General features: G+C 41.3%; 1 protein-coding gene and 1 long non-coding RNA gene across 2 annotated transcripts in view; one reads left to right on the top strand and one right to left on the bottom strand.

The window, feature by feature from the left end:
- Nucleotides 1-3,523, bottom strand: part of LOC109321545 — a 13,302-nt gene extending 9,779 nt beyond the window's left edge. The window contains exon 1 of the long non-coding RNA XR_002104081.1: nt 3,512-3,523. This is a non-coding gene — a long non-coding RNA (uncharacterized LOC109321545). The remainder of the gene's footprint in view (nt 1-3,511) is intronic.
- PRRG4 (proline rich and Gla domain 4) lies at nt 1,011-14,924 on the top strand. The gene is made up of 6 exons (XM_019552289.1): nt 1,011-1,168; nt 3,640-3,745; nt 10,063-10,226; nt 11,464-11,512; nt 12,789-12,924; nt 14,169-14,924. The coding sequence occupies exons 2-6, from the start codon at nt 3,649-3,651 to the stop codon at nt 14,395-14,397; spliced, it is 675 nt and encodes a 224-aa protein (XP_019407834.1). The 5' UTR covers nt 1,011-1,168; nt 3,640-3,648; the 3' UTR covers nt 14,398-14,924.
- Nucleotides 14,925-16,484: the final 1,560 nt, after the last annotated feature.

The raw sequence follows: 16,484 nt of genomic DNA, 5'->3' as shown, positions 1-16,484 counted from the left end.
AGTCTCCTGAGAAGACTCCAGCCAAGAACCCTTCAAAAAGTCCAACCAAGAGCCTTTCAAAAAGTCCAGCAAAGTCACCTCAAAGAAGTCCTTCCAAATCAATGTGATTGTTATTTACAATAGAAATACATTAATGTAGCTATATTACTCATCCAGAATTGATAGAGTACAACATTCTGGGGTATTTTTGGTGAAAATAGGGTATGGGGCCTTGGTTCAGGAACGAGTCTGCCATTTATAACATTGTTTCTTATGAGAAAATTGGTTCTGAGTTACAACGTCTTGACTTAAGACGTGGTTTTCAGGAACCAATTGTGTTGCAGGTCTGAGGACTGCCTGCTACAAATACATCAGCCACACTACAGCTGCACAGGCTAGCATTCTGCTGAGCGAATCATTCCCTACCCTACCTAATGAATTGGAAACTTCTTAGTTTCTTTTGCAGCTTGTGAAAGGCAGATACAGCCAGAAAGGGCATTTAAAAAGTAAGGCCAGATCAAACACTGACTTAGAATTCATAGAAAAATGAGGGTTAGAAGGGACCTCAGGAACTTGTCTAGTCCAACCCATCCTCAGCTACCTTATCTCAGACAGGGCTTGCTCTACCCAGATTTTAAACTAAACAGCTCTAGAATGAGCAGTTCTCTCTTTTCTCGGAAGTTGAACACAGCAGCCACCCAGCCTAGACTCAGTAAATTTCCAGGTGATGGAGATGGAGAACCGGAGAAGTTCCCAGTCCCTCGGCTCTGTCCCGTCCCAGAAGGCGTCCGCCTGTTTTCTCCTCCCCGTGTTTTTCCACTGCTACCCACTACCGGGATGGGGTGAGAGGAGGAGATCTGCGCTCCCAGCAGCCGCACATCCCCGAGCGAAAGGGGACGGGAGGGACTTCGCTCCGTGAGGGCGGGGGCGAAAGGAGCTCCCTCAGCTCCTCCCAGCAGGACTGATGGCAGCCCGACGGCTCGCCCCAGGGGCCCGTCCGAGGCGCTGCGGGCTGAGCGAACCGTCGGGCTACGGGGGCTGGTTCTGGGCGGCCCCAGGTGTGTCAGCGCGGAGCATGTGATCCGGCCGCTCCTTCTGCAGGAAGCAAAACGGAGGAGGAAGCGGGAGCAGCGGTAGTCGAGTCTGCTCCCCGGCCGGGTGGTGTCTCTGAGCAGCCTCGCAGGAGCTGGTGGGTGAGTCCCCGGGAGAGGAGGTGGGGAGCGCTGGTTCGTGGGCTGCGGCTGCCTCCCTGCTGTCCAGCTCCAGCCGGGGGGAGCAGTGCTGCAGCGCTGGGGGACTGGGGAGGCTGCTGCTGCCTTTCCTTGCAAGGCTCTTACACGAGCACGCCTGGGGCTCTGGTCAGGGGTCGGTGGCAGCGGCATCTCCGGGCGTCCCTCAAGGAATCGGGCCTAGGCTTTGGGCCGGAGAGATGTATTCTAGCCTCTCCCAGGGCAGCAGGTATATTTATTTTTAATATGTTCTGTGTTTGAGATCTTCAAGTTAGTCTCACAGAAACTGGACCCTGCCATTTAATCAGCATCACATCTGTTTCCCAAGGGCATCTTAGAAGGTTTCTAAGCAGAGAATCTGAAGCGGTGTCTTGCATCCTTGTATAAGGGAGTTAGATGCGTTAGCCTAAAATCAGGCAGGCCTGTTTGATGTGCCAGGGAACTTGGGTCTAAGCCCAAGGCAAACTACAAGCATCCCTTGTAGCCAGAAACTCAGCAGGAGGTTCTGAATGAGGTTGTGAAGGGGCTGCAGTATAGTACGCTCCAGGTAGGCTTGCACTAGGGTCTCCCTCTGCTCTTAGAAAGGGCAGGTGTTGGGGGAGGCTGTGAAACATGCTGTTGAAGTCAGGCAGGCTTATTTGTTATGCCACTAGGGAAGTGTGGGCTTAGGCCCACCAGGTAAATCTATAAGCCTTCCTTAAGAAGGAGGCCCCTGAGGGATATAACAATTGATTGATAAGAGGGCAAGAGAACAAGCCTTATGAAGAGAGACTGTGAGCTATGGGACTCTTCAGCTTGAAGAAGCACAGGCTTAGGGGCAGTGTGGTGGCAGCCTATAAGCACATAAGGGGTGTGCATCAGGATCTGTGGGAACACCTGTTCACCAGAGCACCCCAGGGGATGCCAAGGTCCTAAGGTCACAAATTCCTGCAAGACCATTTTAGGCTAGACTTAAGGAAAAACTTCTTTACTGTCTGAGCCCCCAAGGCCTGGAACAGACTCACCCCAGAGGTGGTGCAAGCACCTACTCTGGACACTTAAGAAACATTTGGCTGCTTATCTCTATGAGATCCTTTGATCCTAGCTGACTTCCTGTCCCTTGGGCAGGGGGCTGGACTTGATGATCTTATCAGGTTCCTTCCAGCCCTAATGTCTATGAAATCTATGAAATTTCTTGGGATGAATAAAAGAAAAACAGAGGAAGGAGTGAGGATCATAAGTTCATAATGAGAGCACCAAGGGGAGACACTAAGCAAAGCACACTGGACAGTGCCCACTGGCCCTCAAGCAAGTCCAAGGAGCCAGTGACCACTGCCCCATGAAACTTTGCCCAGTGACGTGAATGGACAAGGGACAGGAAAATGACCCTACAGTCCCCAGGGTCCTTCTGGCCAGAGCCTCCTTCCTGGTCCGATAGATAGTGAACTTAAACAGGGCCAGGAGGAGGTTGACCAAGAGGTCCTGGGACTTGGTGGGGCTGCAGATAGGGAGTGTGTAAACAAAAAGGTGCGGGGAGTAGTGGAGCCAGAACCTCAACAGGAGGTTCTAGTGGATGTGATGAAGGGGCTGTAGCCTGGTGCACACCAGGGTCTTCCTCTGCTTACAGAAAGGGCAGGTGTTGGGAGTCCATGAAGTGCACCACTCAAGTCAGGCAGGAGGCAGTACAGTGTTGCACCTTAGCATTTAACTTGTTCAGAAAGGCAAAAACTCACCTAGTCAACTGCATGCATCATCAGATGTATCATCATACATCTGACAAAGCAGGTTGTCGCATACAAAAGCTGTCAAGTCACTCTGTCTTAGTGAGTTAATCTCCAAGGTGCTGCCCTGCCTTTATCCTAGAATTATTTAGACTGTAATTGCATTGGGCTAGAGCATTACAATTGTGCCCTAAGCAGAGTACAGTTAAGTGTCTGAATACAGATGAATGCAGCTGTGTGCATGTTGGTAAACAGCAGCTGTCTCCTGCCCAAGTGATGACTTTTTCATCACTGGACAAGGTGCTTCCTGTATGTATAGATCAAAGCAATCAGTAAGACTTGCGCAAGGCTTCAGTCTTTCTGGTAGAGAGATCCTTGTTAGAAATTTCTGTGTGCGCTTGCCACAAACTGGCAAACAGGACAGCATCTAGCATTACTAATCACCTCCCATGTCTGCCAGCTAATGGAGTTACTTCTGGAAGACAAGCAGATTGTGTTTCCATATTAAAGGCCCCAAGTTCAAATCCTAATGACTGCTTATGTAGGACTCATTATGCAATCAAAATTAAATACACGTAGAACCAGTTTGGATAGGAGTTCTACTTGTAGGGAAAAGCTAATCCAAGTTGCTTGTGGGGACTTGTGTCAGATAACTGCATTATGGAATAATTTAAACTATACCACTAACACTTCAGAGTTTCTAACTATTATTAACTCTTTCCATCCAACAGATACCGACCATGATTATGTGTTTCGTACTGCTGTGTCAGCTGCCAATAATGTTTGCATTTCCTCATTGTGCAAGATTAAAGAATGTGAATCATAAAGGGAAAGAAGGTATATTTTTTTCTAAAATTAATTTGTTTTCTAAAACAAAACTGTTTTAACCATCTCGGGCTTAAAATTTAAAATTGTGTAGTGCATTTTTATGATGGTTAACATTTAAAAAAATAGGGTTTAGATCATTGGTTTAAATTACAGTATTATTGTCCCATAATTTTAGGCTGGATGGTTTTGCTAAAAGGGTTAATAGTCAGATACTGTTAATGTTGATATCTGAGTTGACCTTGGAAAATATTTATCTCAATCTACTGATATATTAAGATAACTGACATTTCTTGTAGGTCTTTGGCTGCTTGCTGTTGATAGTTGTTAATGTCAACATAAAATGTTCTTAGTTATGTCAATTTGAAACAACACCTGTAGCTCTGTTAAGGAAGCACTGCAGTGGTTCATATTTGCAAGTGTTTTCCTCCACTTGGCATTCAGAAAATATGTTTCTTTATCTCTTATATTTCAATATTACTATAATTGGCACCGTGCATGCACTTCAGTCTAAATTTTCTCTGCTCCTATACATTAATTTCAACATTTATCAGTTGGTAGGGGGACAAGAACTGAGACACAGAGATCCTAAAATGGGCTTAAGTCCCCACATAGAATCCAGAGCAGTGAGCTGGGTGTCTTGCTTCCTTTGTAATACATGAGGAGAAATTAGAATGGGGTCCAGAGAAAACAGCATGCTGGACATGGAACTGCCTTAGCTAGCCCGTAAGGAAGTGCTGAGTAGAGAGTTGCGTGCTAAATGCCACCTTCTTTGGGGTTAAGTGTCTTACTTGCCATTACCAGGAGGTGTTTGCTTGGCATTCACAGCCCAGATCCTTCTCCTGCAGGGAGTGGCAGAAACCTTTCTTCTTTTAAGCATGGACTAGTCTTGTTGAGTAGCAGATCCAGGATGATGAAAGAGGTGTGGGGAGGGAGGGATGGTGATGCATGTGCATCCAACGGCCAAGATTGGAACTCTTGATGGTGAATTGACAATACCACTGTACACACCCTGGATCTGACCCTGTCCATTTCTTTAAATATTTAAGAGAATTGGGGAGAGAAGGGCAGGAGGATGTGGCTATGGTAGCCTCCCTTGATTTAATAGCTCAGTGGTTAGAGCACTTGCCTGTGATGTAAGAGACCTGGGTTTAAGTCCTATCCCTGGCTGAAAGAATTCAGATCCACATTTCTTATCTCCCAGAGAGCACCTTAACTGCCAGGCTAAAGGCTGTTCTTGGGCAGAGCTGCTCTTATTCCAGTAGAAAAGAATTAAAGATTAATTAGGTCAGAGAGAGAGGGTGAAAGACTCTAGCTTGGTGTACCTCAGGTACTTGTCTGAAAATGGGGGATATTGGGTTTCAGCCCTATTAAAAGGATTTTTTTTATAGCTTATGTTAGATGGTCACTGGATAAAACATATTAACAATCTTGTTTCAGTTATTACATTGTATTTCAGAATAGAAATGTTTAATATTTCTGTTTGGTAAGTGAAACAAACTGCCAAACAACTTAGGCAAAGCCTTTTTTTTCAGTTTCAGAAAATACTTGAGATATGCTTACACAGCTTGGTATAGTTTCATAGTTAGTAGGGTTGGAAGGGACCTGAGCAGATCATCAAGTCTGATCCCCTGCCATAGCAGGAAAGAGTACTGGGGTCAAACAACCCCAGCAAGGTGATTGTCAAGCCTTGTCTTAAAGACCTCCGGGGTAGGAGCCAGCACCACTTCACCTGGTGAAGATCCTAGACACCCTGACAGTGAAGTAGTGCCTCCTGATGTCTAATCTGAATTTACCATCTGCCAGTTTGTGACCGCTATTTCAAGTCATTCCTGGTAGTGCTCAGGGGAACAGGGACTCCCCAATGCCTGGTGGTCCCTTCTGACTAGTTTGTAAACGGCCACTAGATTCCCCCCTCCTCCTCCTCTTATGGAGGCTGAACAGGTTCAAGTCCCGTAGCCTCTCCTTGTAGGGCCTGCCCTGCTGTCCCCTGATCATGTGAGTGGCCCTCCTCTGGACCCTCTCCATGTTGTCCACATCCCTCCTGAAGTGCGGCGCCCAGAACTGGATGCAGTACTCCAGCTGTGGCCTGACCAGTGTCGCATAGAGGGGAAGTATCACCTTGGACCTGTTTGAGATGCATCTGTGGATGCATGACAAGGCGCGGTTGGCCTTCCTGACTACATCCCCACACTGCCTGCCCATATTCATCTTGGCATCAATGATGACTCCAAGATCCTTTTCTGCCTCTGCACTGATGAGAAGGGAGTTCCCCAGCCTGTAGGTATGCTGCTGGTTCTTCCTCCCCAGATGCATCACCTTGCACTTGTCAGTGTTGACTCCCATCCTATTCTCGTACACCCACCCCTGTAACCTGTCTAGGTCCAACTGTAGCCTGTTGCTCCCTTCTAATGTGCCACATTCCCCCACATCTTAGTGTCATCAGCAAATTTGAACAGGGTGCTTTTTACCCCCTCGTCCAAGTCACTGATGAAGATGTTGAACAGTGTGGGCCTGAGGACCAAGCCCTGCAGAACTCCACTACCTACATCCCTCCAGGGCAAAAATGATCAATCTATCACCACTCTCTGGGTGCGGCCCTCCAGCCAGTTGGCGACCCATTTGACTGTGTAGGTGTCGACACCACAGTCCCCCCGTTTTTTTTTTAATGAGAACGGGGTGAGAGACAGTGTCGAAGGCCTTCTGAAAGTCCAGGAAGACCACTGCTACCCCTGCATCTAAGGATTTGGTGATCTGGTCATAGAAGGCCACCAGGTTGGTCTGACAGGACCTGCTGCTAATGAACCCATGTCGGTTGCCCCTAAGCTTAATCTCCCCTGGTGGCCCCTCATGGACATGTGCCAGAATAATTCTCTCAAAAAGCTTACCCAGGATTGAGGTAAGACTAACTGGCCTAGAGTTTCCCGGGTCCTCCTTCCTCCCTTTTTTTGAAGATGGGAACCACATTGGCCCTCTTCCAGTCCTCTGGCACCACACCAGAGCACCACAAGTACTCGTAAAGCTGTGCCAGGGGTCCTGCAATGATTTCAGCTAATTCCCTCATCACTCTGGGGTGGAGATCATCCAGGCCAGCTGATTTAAATACAACCAGTCCCTCCAGAAGTTTCCTGACTAGATCTTCCCTGACCCTTGGCCTAGGTGTGCCTCCCCTGGGCCCAAGGGGGGCCCAGTGTGGGGGCTGATCTGGTCCCTGCTCAGGAAAATGGAGGCAAATAAGTCTTTAAATAGGTTAGGCTTGTTAAATAGGTTTAACTGAACACATAGGGGAAACTGTTTCAGCATTGCTCATCCTTATGTGGTTTTCCCCTTTATTTTTTTTGTGGATAAAGTCCGTTCTATGTTGAAAATCTAAGTGACTGAATATTTTTAGAGTTGATAAACTGAATTTCTTAAAATTACTTAAGATAATATATCTGCCATCCCTCCAAAGTGTTCAGGTATGGTATTAAAGGCAAACTGTAATTAATACATGAATTATACTGTAATCCCCTTGGAATTTTCAGCAACCAAAATATTTTGAGATTGCATGGCAAAATTCAACAGTAAGGACTAAGGGAAAAATTCCTGAGTGATGTGATAACCTATACAAACAAACTATCTAACAAGAGTTAATTTGTGCATGAATAACTTTATTCTGAGTCTCCTCTGTTTTTAGAAAGTGGATTTGGTTTGTAACAATGCTATTACTGCTTTTATTTAAACACGTAAGTTACTTTTACATACTGAAGAGTTAATTTTATTAATTTTCTAATCTTGCTTAGCAAAATAGTATTATAAAACACAGAGCTGAAATTTAGATTTAAAATGTCAGTTGTACCACAGAAAGCCAAGTCAGACTAGCCTGTCAGATAAAAATGTTTTCTTCATAAAAAGTGATGGGAAAGGCAGGCTAAAACTTGAGCCCAGGAGATGCCTGGTTAGAAAATGCATTCCAGTTATTTTACATCTGCTATAATTTCACTAACTGTTCTGGAATTTCAGCACACAAGAGGAGTGAGTAGGTTTGCTTAGTGAGGTCTCTTTCTAGTTTCTCAAAATAGCAAAAAGGTTTAAAAGAAAGGGGAAGCAGATGATCAGAATCTAAAGAAATCTTGAAGACTACATCAGCATCAACCCCTTTATAAACTCATTTGAAAGTCTGAAAAATAATATGCTGCCCTCTTTCCCTGAACAGATCTAGGATTACAAAAAGAGGAGTGCAGATTGAATATAAGATGACACACATTTGTCTCCAGTTAAGGAGAAACTAGAAGCTCAACTGAGTAATATTTTAGGGGCCTACTACTATATTATTCAGTTTAAGATCAAAGCAAATCAAATATAACTTTCTTGAAATGTTCAGTAATTAACCAGATTATACATTGGGTTTAAAAAACAGAAAAACTATGCAAAAATGATCAAAATAGTAAAAAGATACCATTTTATTAGTCCTGTAATCATTATTGTTAAATGCTCATCCCTTATTCAGATTTTTATAAAACAAAATTTAGTCTTCTTGAATGTCTTGACAGTGCCTCTAATACTTCATTGTCAATCATTTCTATACCTGAGTTAAGGTTTTTAGCTAGAGCTAAAACAGTCTGCAGGGCTGTGAAACAGAGGAGATAGTTATCCATTCTGCAGTTTTGTTGCCCGTTAGCCATTTCTGGTAATCTAAGTAGTGGAACATTAAGACCATTTAAAGGAAGGAGGGTCTTAAACACTTATGGAATGAAGAGACATTAGCAGGAATCAGGAAGATTATACTGAGCCACAAAGTTGACTGACACCCTCGGTGCTACCTGAATAGAAGTGCCACTCCTCCCCTCCTTCCCCCCTTCCCCTGGCAAGCAGTTGGCTTTAAAGTTGGGGTAGAGAAGGAATCAAAAGGAAGTGCAACTGCAACACTGCAGCCCCCCTAGTCTGTCCTTGCCTCTCTATTATTTTCCCTTCCTAGTTATGATGGTTTAGGAACAATATCCAAGGGTAAATTGAAGTTTTACCCAAAGTAGAATAAATAGGAACTGTATAGTGTGCTGATAGAAACTCTGTTCTAAAACAAAGACTGAAACAGTAATACCAGAATACGTGAAGAGTAAATTACTAAAAAGTACTAGAGAACACAACCATTAGTACAGAGAACACAACTTTTGCAAAGTGTAGGTGATGGGTCTAAGTCAGTCTGGATCTGCTTGGGTATCTGTTGCATGTGACAAAATGTTACAGGGTCTTTGACATGCAGAAGAAGGCTTTCAGCTATCTTAAGAGTACTAATACCACACCTGTAGTGACATGCATAGCAGACAGCTAGCCCAAGCACCAAATTCTGCAAAGTTGCTATGGAAAGATCTAAAATGTACCTGTAAGGGGCAGAAAATATTTATATTGCTTTTTTTTAAATCTTGTATAGGCAGAAAGAGAACACTTCTGGTAGCAACAAAATTACTGCAGGAGGAGGCCTTAAAGCCTCCTGTTGAGTGAAATGAGAGAGTCAAGAATGGAGTTAAATTCTTTTAGGATGTTACCAGGGCCCTTAGCAGATGTTAGTATCATTGTGCCACTGAGATCTGATGAATTTTGTGCTGAATCCCAAAAATCATGCAAACTGCCATGTGAGATGTGCATGGCAGGATGCATTACTTTTTTTGGGAATGGATTTAAAATTTCTTTAATTCCAATCACACAACTTCCAGCAGATGGGGTCCCCAGAGCTGACCCATACCCAATCCCCACAATCAGTTGATGGTTGGGATTGATCATGGGACAGCCCTGGAATCTGGGACATAGCGACCCTATGGATAATTGACATCCAGTGGAGCAGCCCCGAGTACCAAACCAGGACCCTCTACCCAATCCCAGTGGAGTATTGGGCAGCTATATCCTAAACCTGAAGGATGCCCCCTGCCCAATCCTGATGAAAGGGTCCCTCTGTGCCAGCAAAGCAAAGCAGGAAACGTGCCAGCATAGGGGAAGCCTATCGGCACTTTTAACTGCCTGGCTCTGCAGCATCACACACAGAGCTGCAGAGCAAAGCTAACATGCCAACATGTTCAAAATGAAGAGCCATACAAATAAGCCACAGGGATGTTCCGCATTTAATCGAACATCTTGTGGCTAGCTTTGCCATTTTTTATGGTGCCAAAAATTGCTTGAATATATGGTATGTTACAATGTGTCATGTGATTAACAGGTTAATTATGCAATAAGGGTAAAGTCTGCTAGGGGCCTACAAATTCTAGAGTTCTTTAAAAATACTAGAATGAGTCTCTTCAAATTAACTGTTCTAAATTAACTTGATGATTTTATTTATTTATTTATTATTTTACTAGTATTCACATCAGAAAAAGAAGCCAATTTGTTCCTGAAACGACATCTTCTAAGTAACAGATTTGATTTTGAAGTATTTACCCCTGGTGATGTAGAAAGAGAATGCTTTGAAGAACTGTGCAATTATGAGGAAGCAAGAGAATTTTTTGTAGATCCTGATAAAACGGTAATTGTTTCTGTTTTGTTTAATATATTGGGTGGCTATCAGTAGATGACAGTTTTATTTAAAACTGTTGCAGCCGTTCACAAGAGATTCAGAAAAGGGGATTGTCTAGATTATTTATATTGCAGTAAATCCATAGGCCCTAATTGGGCTCTCTTGTGCTAGGTATGCAGTAAAGACCTTTGGATACATGGTATATGCCACATGAAACTTACTATCGGAGAGTCCAATTCTGCAAATACTTACAAACAGAACTTAAACAGAGCCACAGAATATCTTCAGAATGATCCAAGAGGGAAGAAATACAGTCAAATGCATACTACTTTATGTGCTTTTTTTAAACTGCCAACTATTGCCATGTCCTAATTGTTGATTGCCATGACATGACAAAAATACCTTGAAAAAAGAGTAGTGATTATGTTGCAGGTTCATGAATGGTGAGTTTTATGTACAAGATAATGCTTTCATGAATAAAATAAACCTAGGGCATGTGGGAGGAAAGATGCAAGAAGCCTTCTAACTCTTCCCCTGTTCTGCCTTAATCACTCAGTTGAGGGGTCAGATTCAGTCATTTGGAGGACTGTAGCTACTGCAATTTGAGCTGCCTCTGGTGCTCACCCCTCATGCAGTGCACTCACCTCTCTGACTCTTCCATCCTGGTGTTGCCACAGGAGTTTACATTACCTGGAATTTCCTAAAGAATTTTACATGACTGTTTTAATCTGGATGTTAGGTTAGTAACACTATGGACTTGTAACTTAATGTATAACTAAAGGAAGGAATGCACTGTATAAGGTTATTTTCTTATGTGCATCCTATAATTTAACTAGTGGAACTCATTACTGCAGGGGATTATTGAGACAAAGCTTTGTAGGTTAATTAGGATAGAAATAAATGGTGCTTATAATCATTTTCGTATGGGATGTAAATTATTTACTAACTGGGATCAGGAAAAAATTTTCCTTTTAGTATTTCACAGTTGGACGTGTCCTTTGTTTGTCTTTTTGCTATATTAATAGGTGGCATTTGCCTTTGGGCTGTAAGCTTGCTCCAGTATGACTGCTTTATTAACTTAAACTTCAGGGGGGTGTACAGGTACAAATCCTATTGAGTCTAGTGGAAGTTGTTCCTATTTGTATCATGATTTTTTGCCTTGTTGTTTTGTTTTAATGTTGTTAATATCTTAACGATTAAGAATTTGCATATAACCTATATCTTTCAAAAATGCTTATTTTTATAGATGGCGTTTTGGAAAGAATATTCAAAAAAGGATCCCAGTACAACAATCAGTAAGTGATCATCTACATAACTTTCCTTTTTTGTTGCAATTAATGTGGTTTTTCTACTGTAACCCTTTTTTAGATATTCTGGTCATTATGTCCAGTCACTTGATCTTTAATCATGCAGCTGGCAGCATTTATAGCGAGGCTTATTCCTGGCTTATTGTCTTTATATATCTTGTAAATTACAAAATAGGTCTACTGCAGGTCTAATACACTTGGGTGAGGTTCAGACAGTTGAAGACTTTGACCTTTAAAATATGTATAAAATAAAGCCCTTACTCACTACATGCACTCTTCCCCCTCCCAAAAAATATTTTCTAAAACTGGGGTGCATGTCTTCTGCCAAAAAAAAAAAAAAAGATTTCTGTGCTAGTATATAGGCATGGGAATGCTAGAATGGCTGTCAGAGCTTGGGTCTGTGCTAGGCTCATGGTCAGCCATCTGCAAGAGAGGCAGAGTGTACTCCTCAGTGTCACTTATCCTCTGGCTCAGCAGCCAAAAGCTGCTGCAGCTTCAGCAACAGCTGTAAGAAGGTTAAACACTCCTAGCTGTGGAGCTGCAGTATAAGGATGAGTGACACTGAGGAGTGACCAACATTTAGCTGCGGTGAGCCTGTGCTTTGGCCAGTAATGTTCTTGAAAAATCATTTTTCTTCATTCTGTCCCAGAACAAAGTGTATTTTGGGATGTGTGGTATGTAAGTAAATACAGCATCAGCTGACACTCACTAGTGCATTATTTGGCTCCCAGCTAAATACAAAATTTAGCACATTTGAGACCTGTTCTTGGTTGACCCTTAGAACATGGATTATAATGCATGTTTGTGACACTATCCATTTTTTGCCTTATTGTACAGCATGTAAAAGCTTCAATTGCAGTTTTTCTGCCTGTTTCTGTTTTTATTTTGTATTAAAAATTGGATTGGGGCCCAGCATGCCATGTGGTATACAAACAAAATGAAAGTCAGCATCCTCCCTTGAATTTCTAGTCATCTAATCAAAGATAAGTTGTCCTCCTTCCTATTTTTTCCAAATGTTGTTTCACATCTAAATAATATACATATAAAAAACCTGTGGAAAGAAGAATAATGTTTGTTATGTTGGGTTTGGCATTTGTTAATGTCTTTGAGTAGTACTAGACTGATACAATAGCTTCACCCAACAGACAAGACTTACAGAGAGGAACTACCATAACTAATCTTACTGTGTTGTGACTATCAACAAAATTGATTAATCCTAAAGGATTAGTTGACTGAAATTTAATATGTTTTATTTCTGTTTCAGATGGTGAGGGATTACAGAAGATTGATGTTACTGGACTTCTGATTGGCCTAATTGCTGCTGGAGTGCTGGTGGTTTTAACTGGATTATTACTTTACTATTTTTGCAAAAGTAGATGCAAATCAAGACAACCACCAGGGTAAGGATTTGAAAAAATTCCTCTTTATTCCAAGAGGAAAACTTTTAACAATTTTAGGATTCGAATTTGATGGTCAGTCTGCACTGGCCTGACTCCAGTCTCCCTGGAGTCAGTTTTACTATTGACTTCAGTGATGGATAGGATTAGTTCAATGCTTAAATGCTTTAGAAAATACCACCCTGGTACAAGGCTGTAGAGTTGACTTAATCTCATATATCAGAAAAGACACAAAAAGACAGTCTTTTTATTCTTGAACAAAGAAATATCACCCATGTTTCACAGAGCACTAAAATATGCCTTAACCATGGTTCTAAAAGATCGCATAAATGTTGCATGTATGCCAATAAGCAAAACATTAAATTTGAGTTGGTCAGAATTAACTATATACATGATCTTCATTTAATGTCTTTCTTTAAAAATATCTTATAAGTTCTTATAAACAGCACAAAGGGATCACTTAATTTCTACTTCTGATATGCAGACTATAGTAGGTACAGAAATATCCCATAAATCTAGCTTTCAAGATTAAAAAATCTGCGCTGAATTTGGTTCATTTATAAAATTTCAAATTCTCGTACACATCTTTCAACTGAAGAAAGTCAGTTGAAATATGTATAGGAAGTTTAGACTTAATTTTCATGAGAATCAAGGAAAGAAACTAGCATTAATTCTTCCTCTGAAATGTTTTATACAAAAAGGAAGGAAAGAGCATATATATTACATAGCAGTAATCAGTTTCATTATTTATAGTAACAGTTCTTTGCAAGTTGCATCCAAACAATATTTTTATATTATGTAACTGTCCCTTGCCCTTAAGGGACCTCTTCTCCAGATGAAAGAAGGAAATCCTGTTCAATTCCCATAAATATTGATGCCCTATACTACTCAGACATGTATAGCTCTGCATCTTGGGGAAAATGGGATTTTACAAGGCCACGGAAATGCAGCCTACCTTAGCTGGGACCAGGAACCAGACTGTGTGTATCATACTATCCATCCAAAATAGGCAAGGACTGGTGAGCAATTGGTTAGCTGTCCAGCTATCACAGTAAAGTAGCAACAGTTTTGGTTTTTTTTGTTGGAGGATTCTACCCAACACCTAACTGTGTTTCCCAGCCTGTGCTATAGAAAGAAAATTTGGCCCATCCTGTTTAATGTAAAAAGGAAAACTTGTAATCTTATATGAGAAAAAGCTACATGAGCCTCTTCTCTCATTGTATTATAATACTGTTGACTTTGTTTAGATATTCCAACTATGTAAGAAGTAGAAGACGCCATTCATCTATCATCTTCAGAAGACATGAAGAAGTATCTTTAAATCCACTTCCTCCAAGAACAGATGAATCAGGACTTCCAACTTATGAACAAGCAGTGGCAGTTGATGGAAGATGTGATGTTTCACCACCACCATACCCAGGGCCTGCAAAAGGGCTTAGGGTGTTTAAGAAGTCCATGTCACTTCCTGCTTCCTAAGCACAAACCTGCTTCCTTTCTTCCTTGGAAGATGATGATATATGTTTGATAAAGTGCAATACCTTGCACACTGCTGAACAGTTCACAAAAATGTGAAAGCTTGCTGATCCTCAGCATAGGACTGAGTGAAATTACCATGCAGACAAAGAAGCTATTGTTTTGGAAATAGTTTGTTTTGTGATGAAGATTACTTGTTTGTACATGTTTTTGGTGCTAGGAACTGAATTTTGTATAAAGATACAAATTTTATATTGGCCACTTACATTTAGGGCCAAGCCACTAAATTAGTGATATGCCATTAACAGTTTTTTGTTTGTTTGTTTCTTTAGAAGGAAAAATATTTTAAATGTTGAAAATGGTCTTTTAGAGAGACAAACAGCTTATTTTCTGGCTGCTCAAATGTTATACCACTGTGAATATAATAAGTATGCAGTAGAAAGTGGATTCTTAGTTCTTGATTTGGAGGTAGGGTTAGCATTTAGTTTTGGAAAAAAAATGTTTTTATTAAACTTTTTAGAACTTACATAGTATGACTGCTGTTGCCACTGAAGGACATGTCTACACTGTCTTTGTGCTGCACCCAGGAATGCCATGAACATTCCCATTCACTTACTCCTTGTCTACAAGTGCCAAATCAGAACTGAAGTAATATGCCTGCTGCAGAGTAGCACTGAATATATGTTTGTAAGCATGCTCAACAGAGCTGAAGGCTAGTGCTAAGCATGTACCAAGCACTGGCTTTGGGAACTTATATTGCCGTGTGTGTGTGTGTGTGTGTGTGTCCACGTGGAGCGGAAGTGAGTGGACAAAGTGTGCTTCTTGATGGTGACTGCCAAATGTGGCATGGAAACACCACAATGATGCCTTTACTTTCTACTGACTTTTTTTTTTTGTAATTATTATTATTTTATTTTTGGATCACAAGAGTCCATGATTAGCAAGATGCAAGGTATTTTCTACTTAAAGAACTTTTACCCTCATTTTTACTACTGCTTATATTCCCCTCAGGTGTACCACCTGTTTATTGCTTGGCACTAGGCAAATCAATTCTGTGCCTCTTTCTTCAACTCTTAGATACTCCTTAGATTACACACAAAACAGCCCATAGCAGATTGCTAGTAAACTTGTCACTGGTTGACCTTAAAATGAACGCAATTTTTTTCAAAGTAGTGTCTGGAATGCTACACAGCTTCTATTGGTGACCTTAGTTTTGCACTAACCCTTCAGGAAAATGAAATCTTTGGATAATAGAACATGAGTTCAAAAGTTCCTCAATCATATTCACACAGAGAACTAATATTGGCCTTTAGTGTGACAGCAGCAAACAAAAATTTAACCTGGAACATCTGAAATGAATGCTAAGATTTTGTATTCAGTTACTATCTTAACTGAAAAGTAGAATATTTACTATTAACTTAATTTTAATTGACAGAAATTGTGAATAAAATCAGTTGAGAAAATAGAAAATGTGATTACAGAGCCATTACATGATTTTTATATCTAAATCACTTTTTGTTTGTTTGTTTTAAGGAGAGTTGTAATATTTGGGAAATACAGTGTGCTAAGGAAGTTACATAAGGTCAGATTTTGCCACTGGATGCATGTATGAAGAATTAGACTCATGGAGAACTATTTTCTTGTTACTGAAACTCAAGACTGAGTCTGATGTTGCCTTCCAACAAGTTGCTTAACCTTTCTGCACCTTACTTTTCTGTCTGTAATACAAGCATCTTACTGACCTCACAGAGGTTTTGGGGGGGGTTATTTAATTTTTGTTATCACTTGTATTTATAAAGTGTTTTAAGATTCTTGGATGAAAACTGTTTATATATACTTTAATTATTATGATTAATTAATAAGATCATTAACTATTAATTTATAAGGGCTGAAATGGGCTGGATTCAAAGTGGGGTTCCAAAGTATCGTAAGGACTACATGTCAGCTTGAGTGATACTACAGCAGTCAATATCTGAAATGCAGGCCAGATGAGTAACATGGTGCTCCATGCAGGCTAGATATGGAGTATGAAGCTGCGTTATCTGGCCTACTGGGCTGGAAATTTGCTGGTGGGGTGAGTGGCAGCAGTG

This window comes from Crocodylus porosus, unplaced genomic scaffold (assembly GCF_001723895.1).
Source record: "Crocodylus porosus isolate Cpor-Errol unplaced genomic scaffold, CroPor_comp1, whole genome shotgun sequence".
Classification (NCBI taxonomy): Eukaryota; Metazoa; Chordata; order Crocodylia; family Crocodylidae; genus Crocodylus; species Crocodylus porosus.
This window is presented reverse-complemented; position numbering and strand designations above follow the sequence as displayed.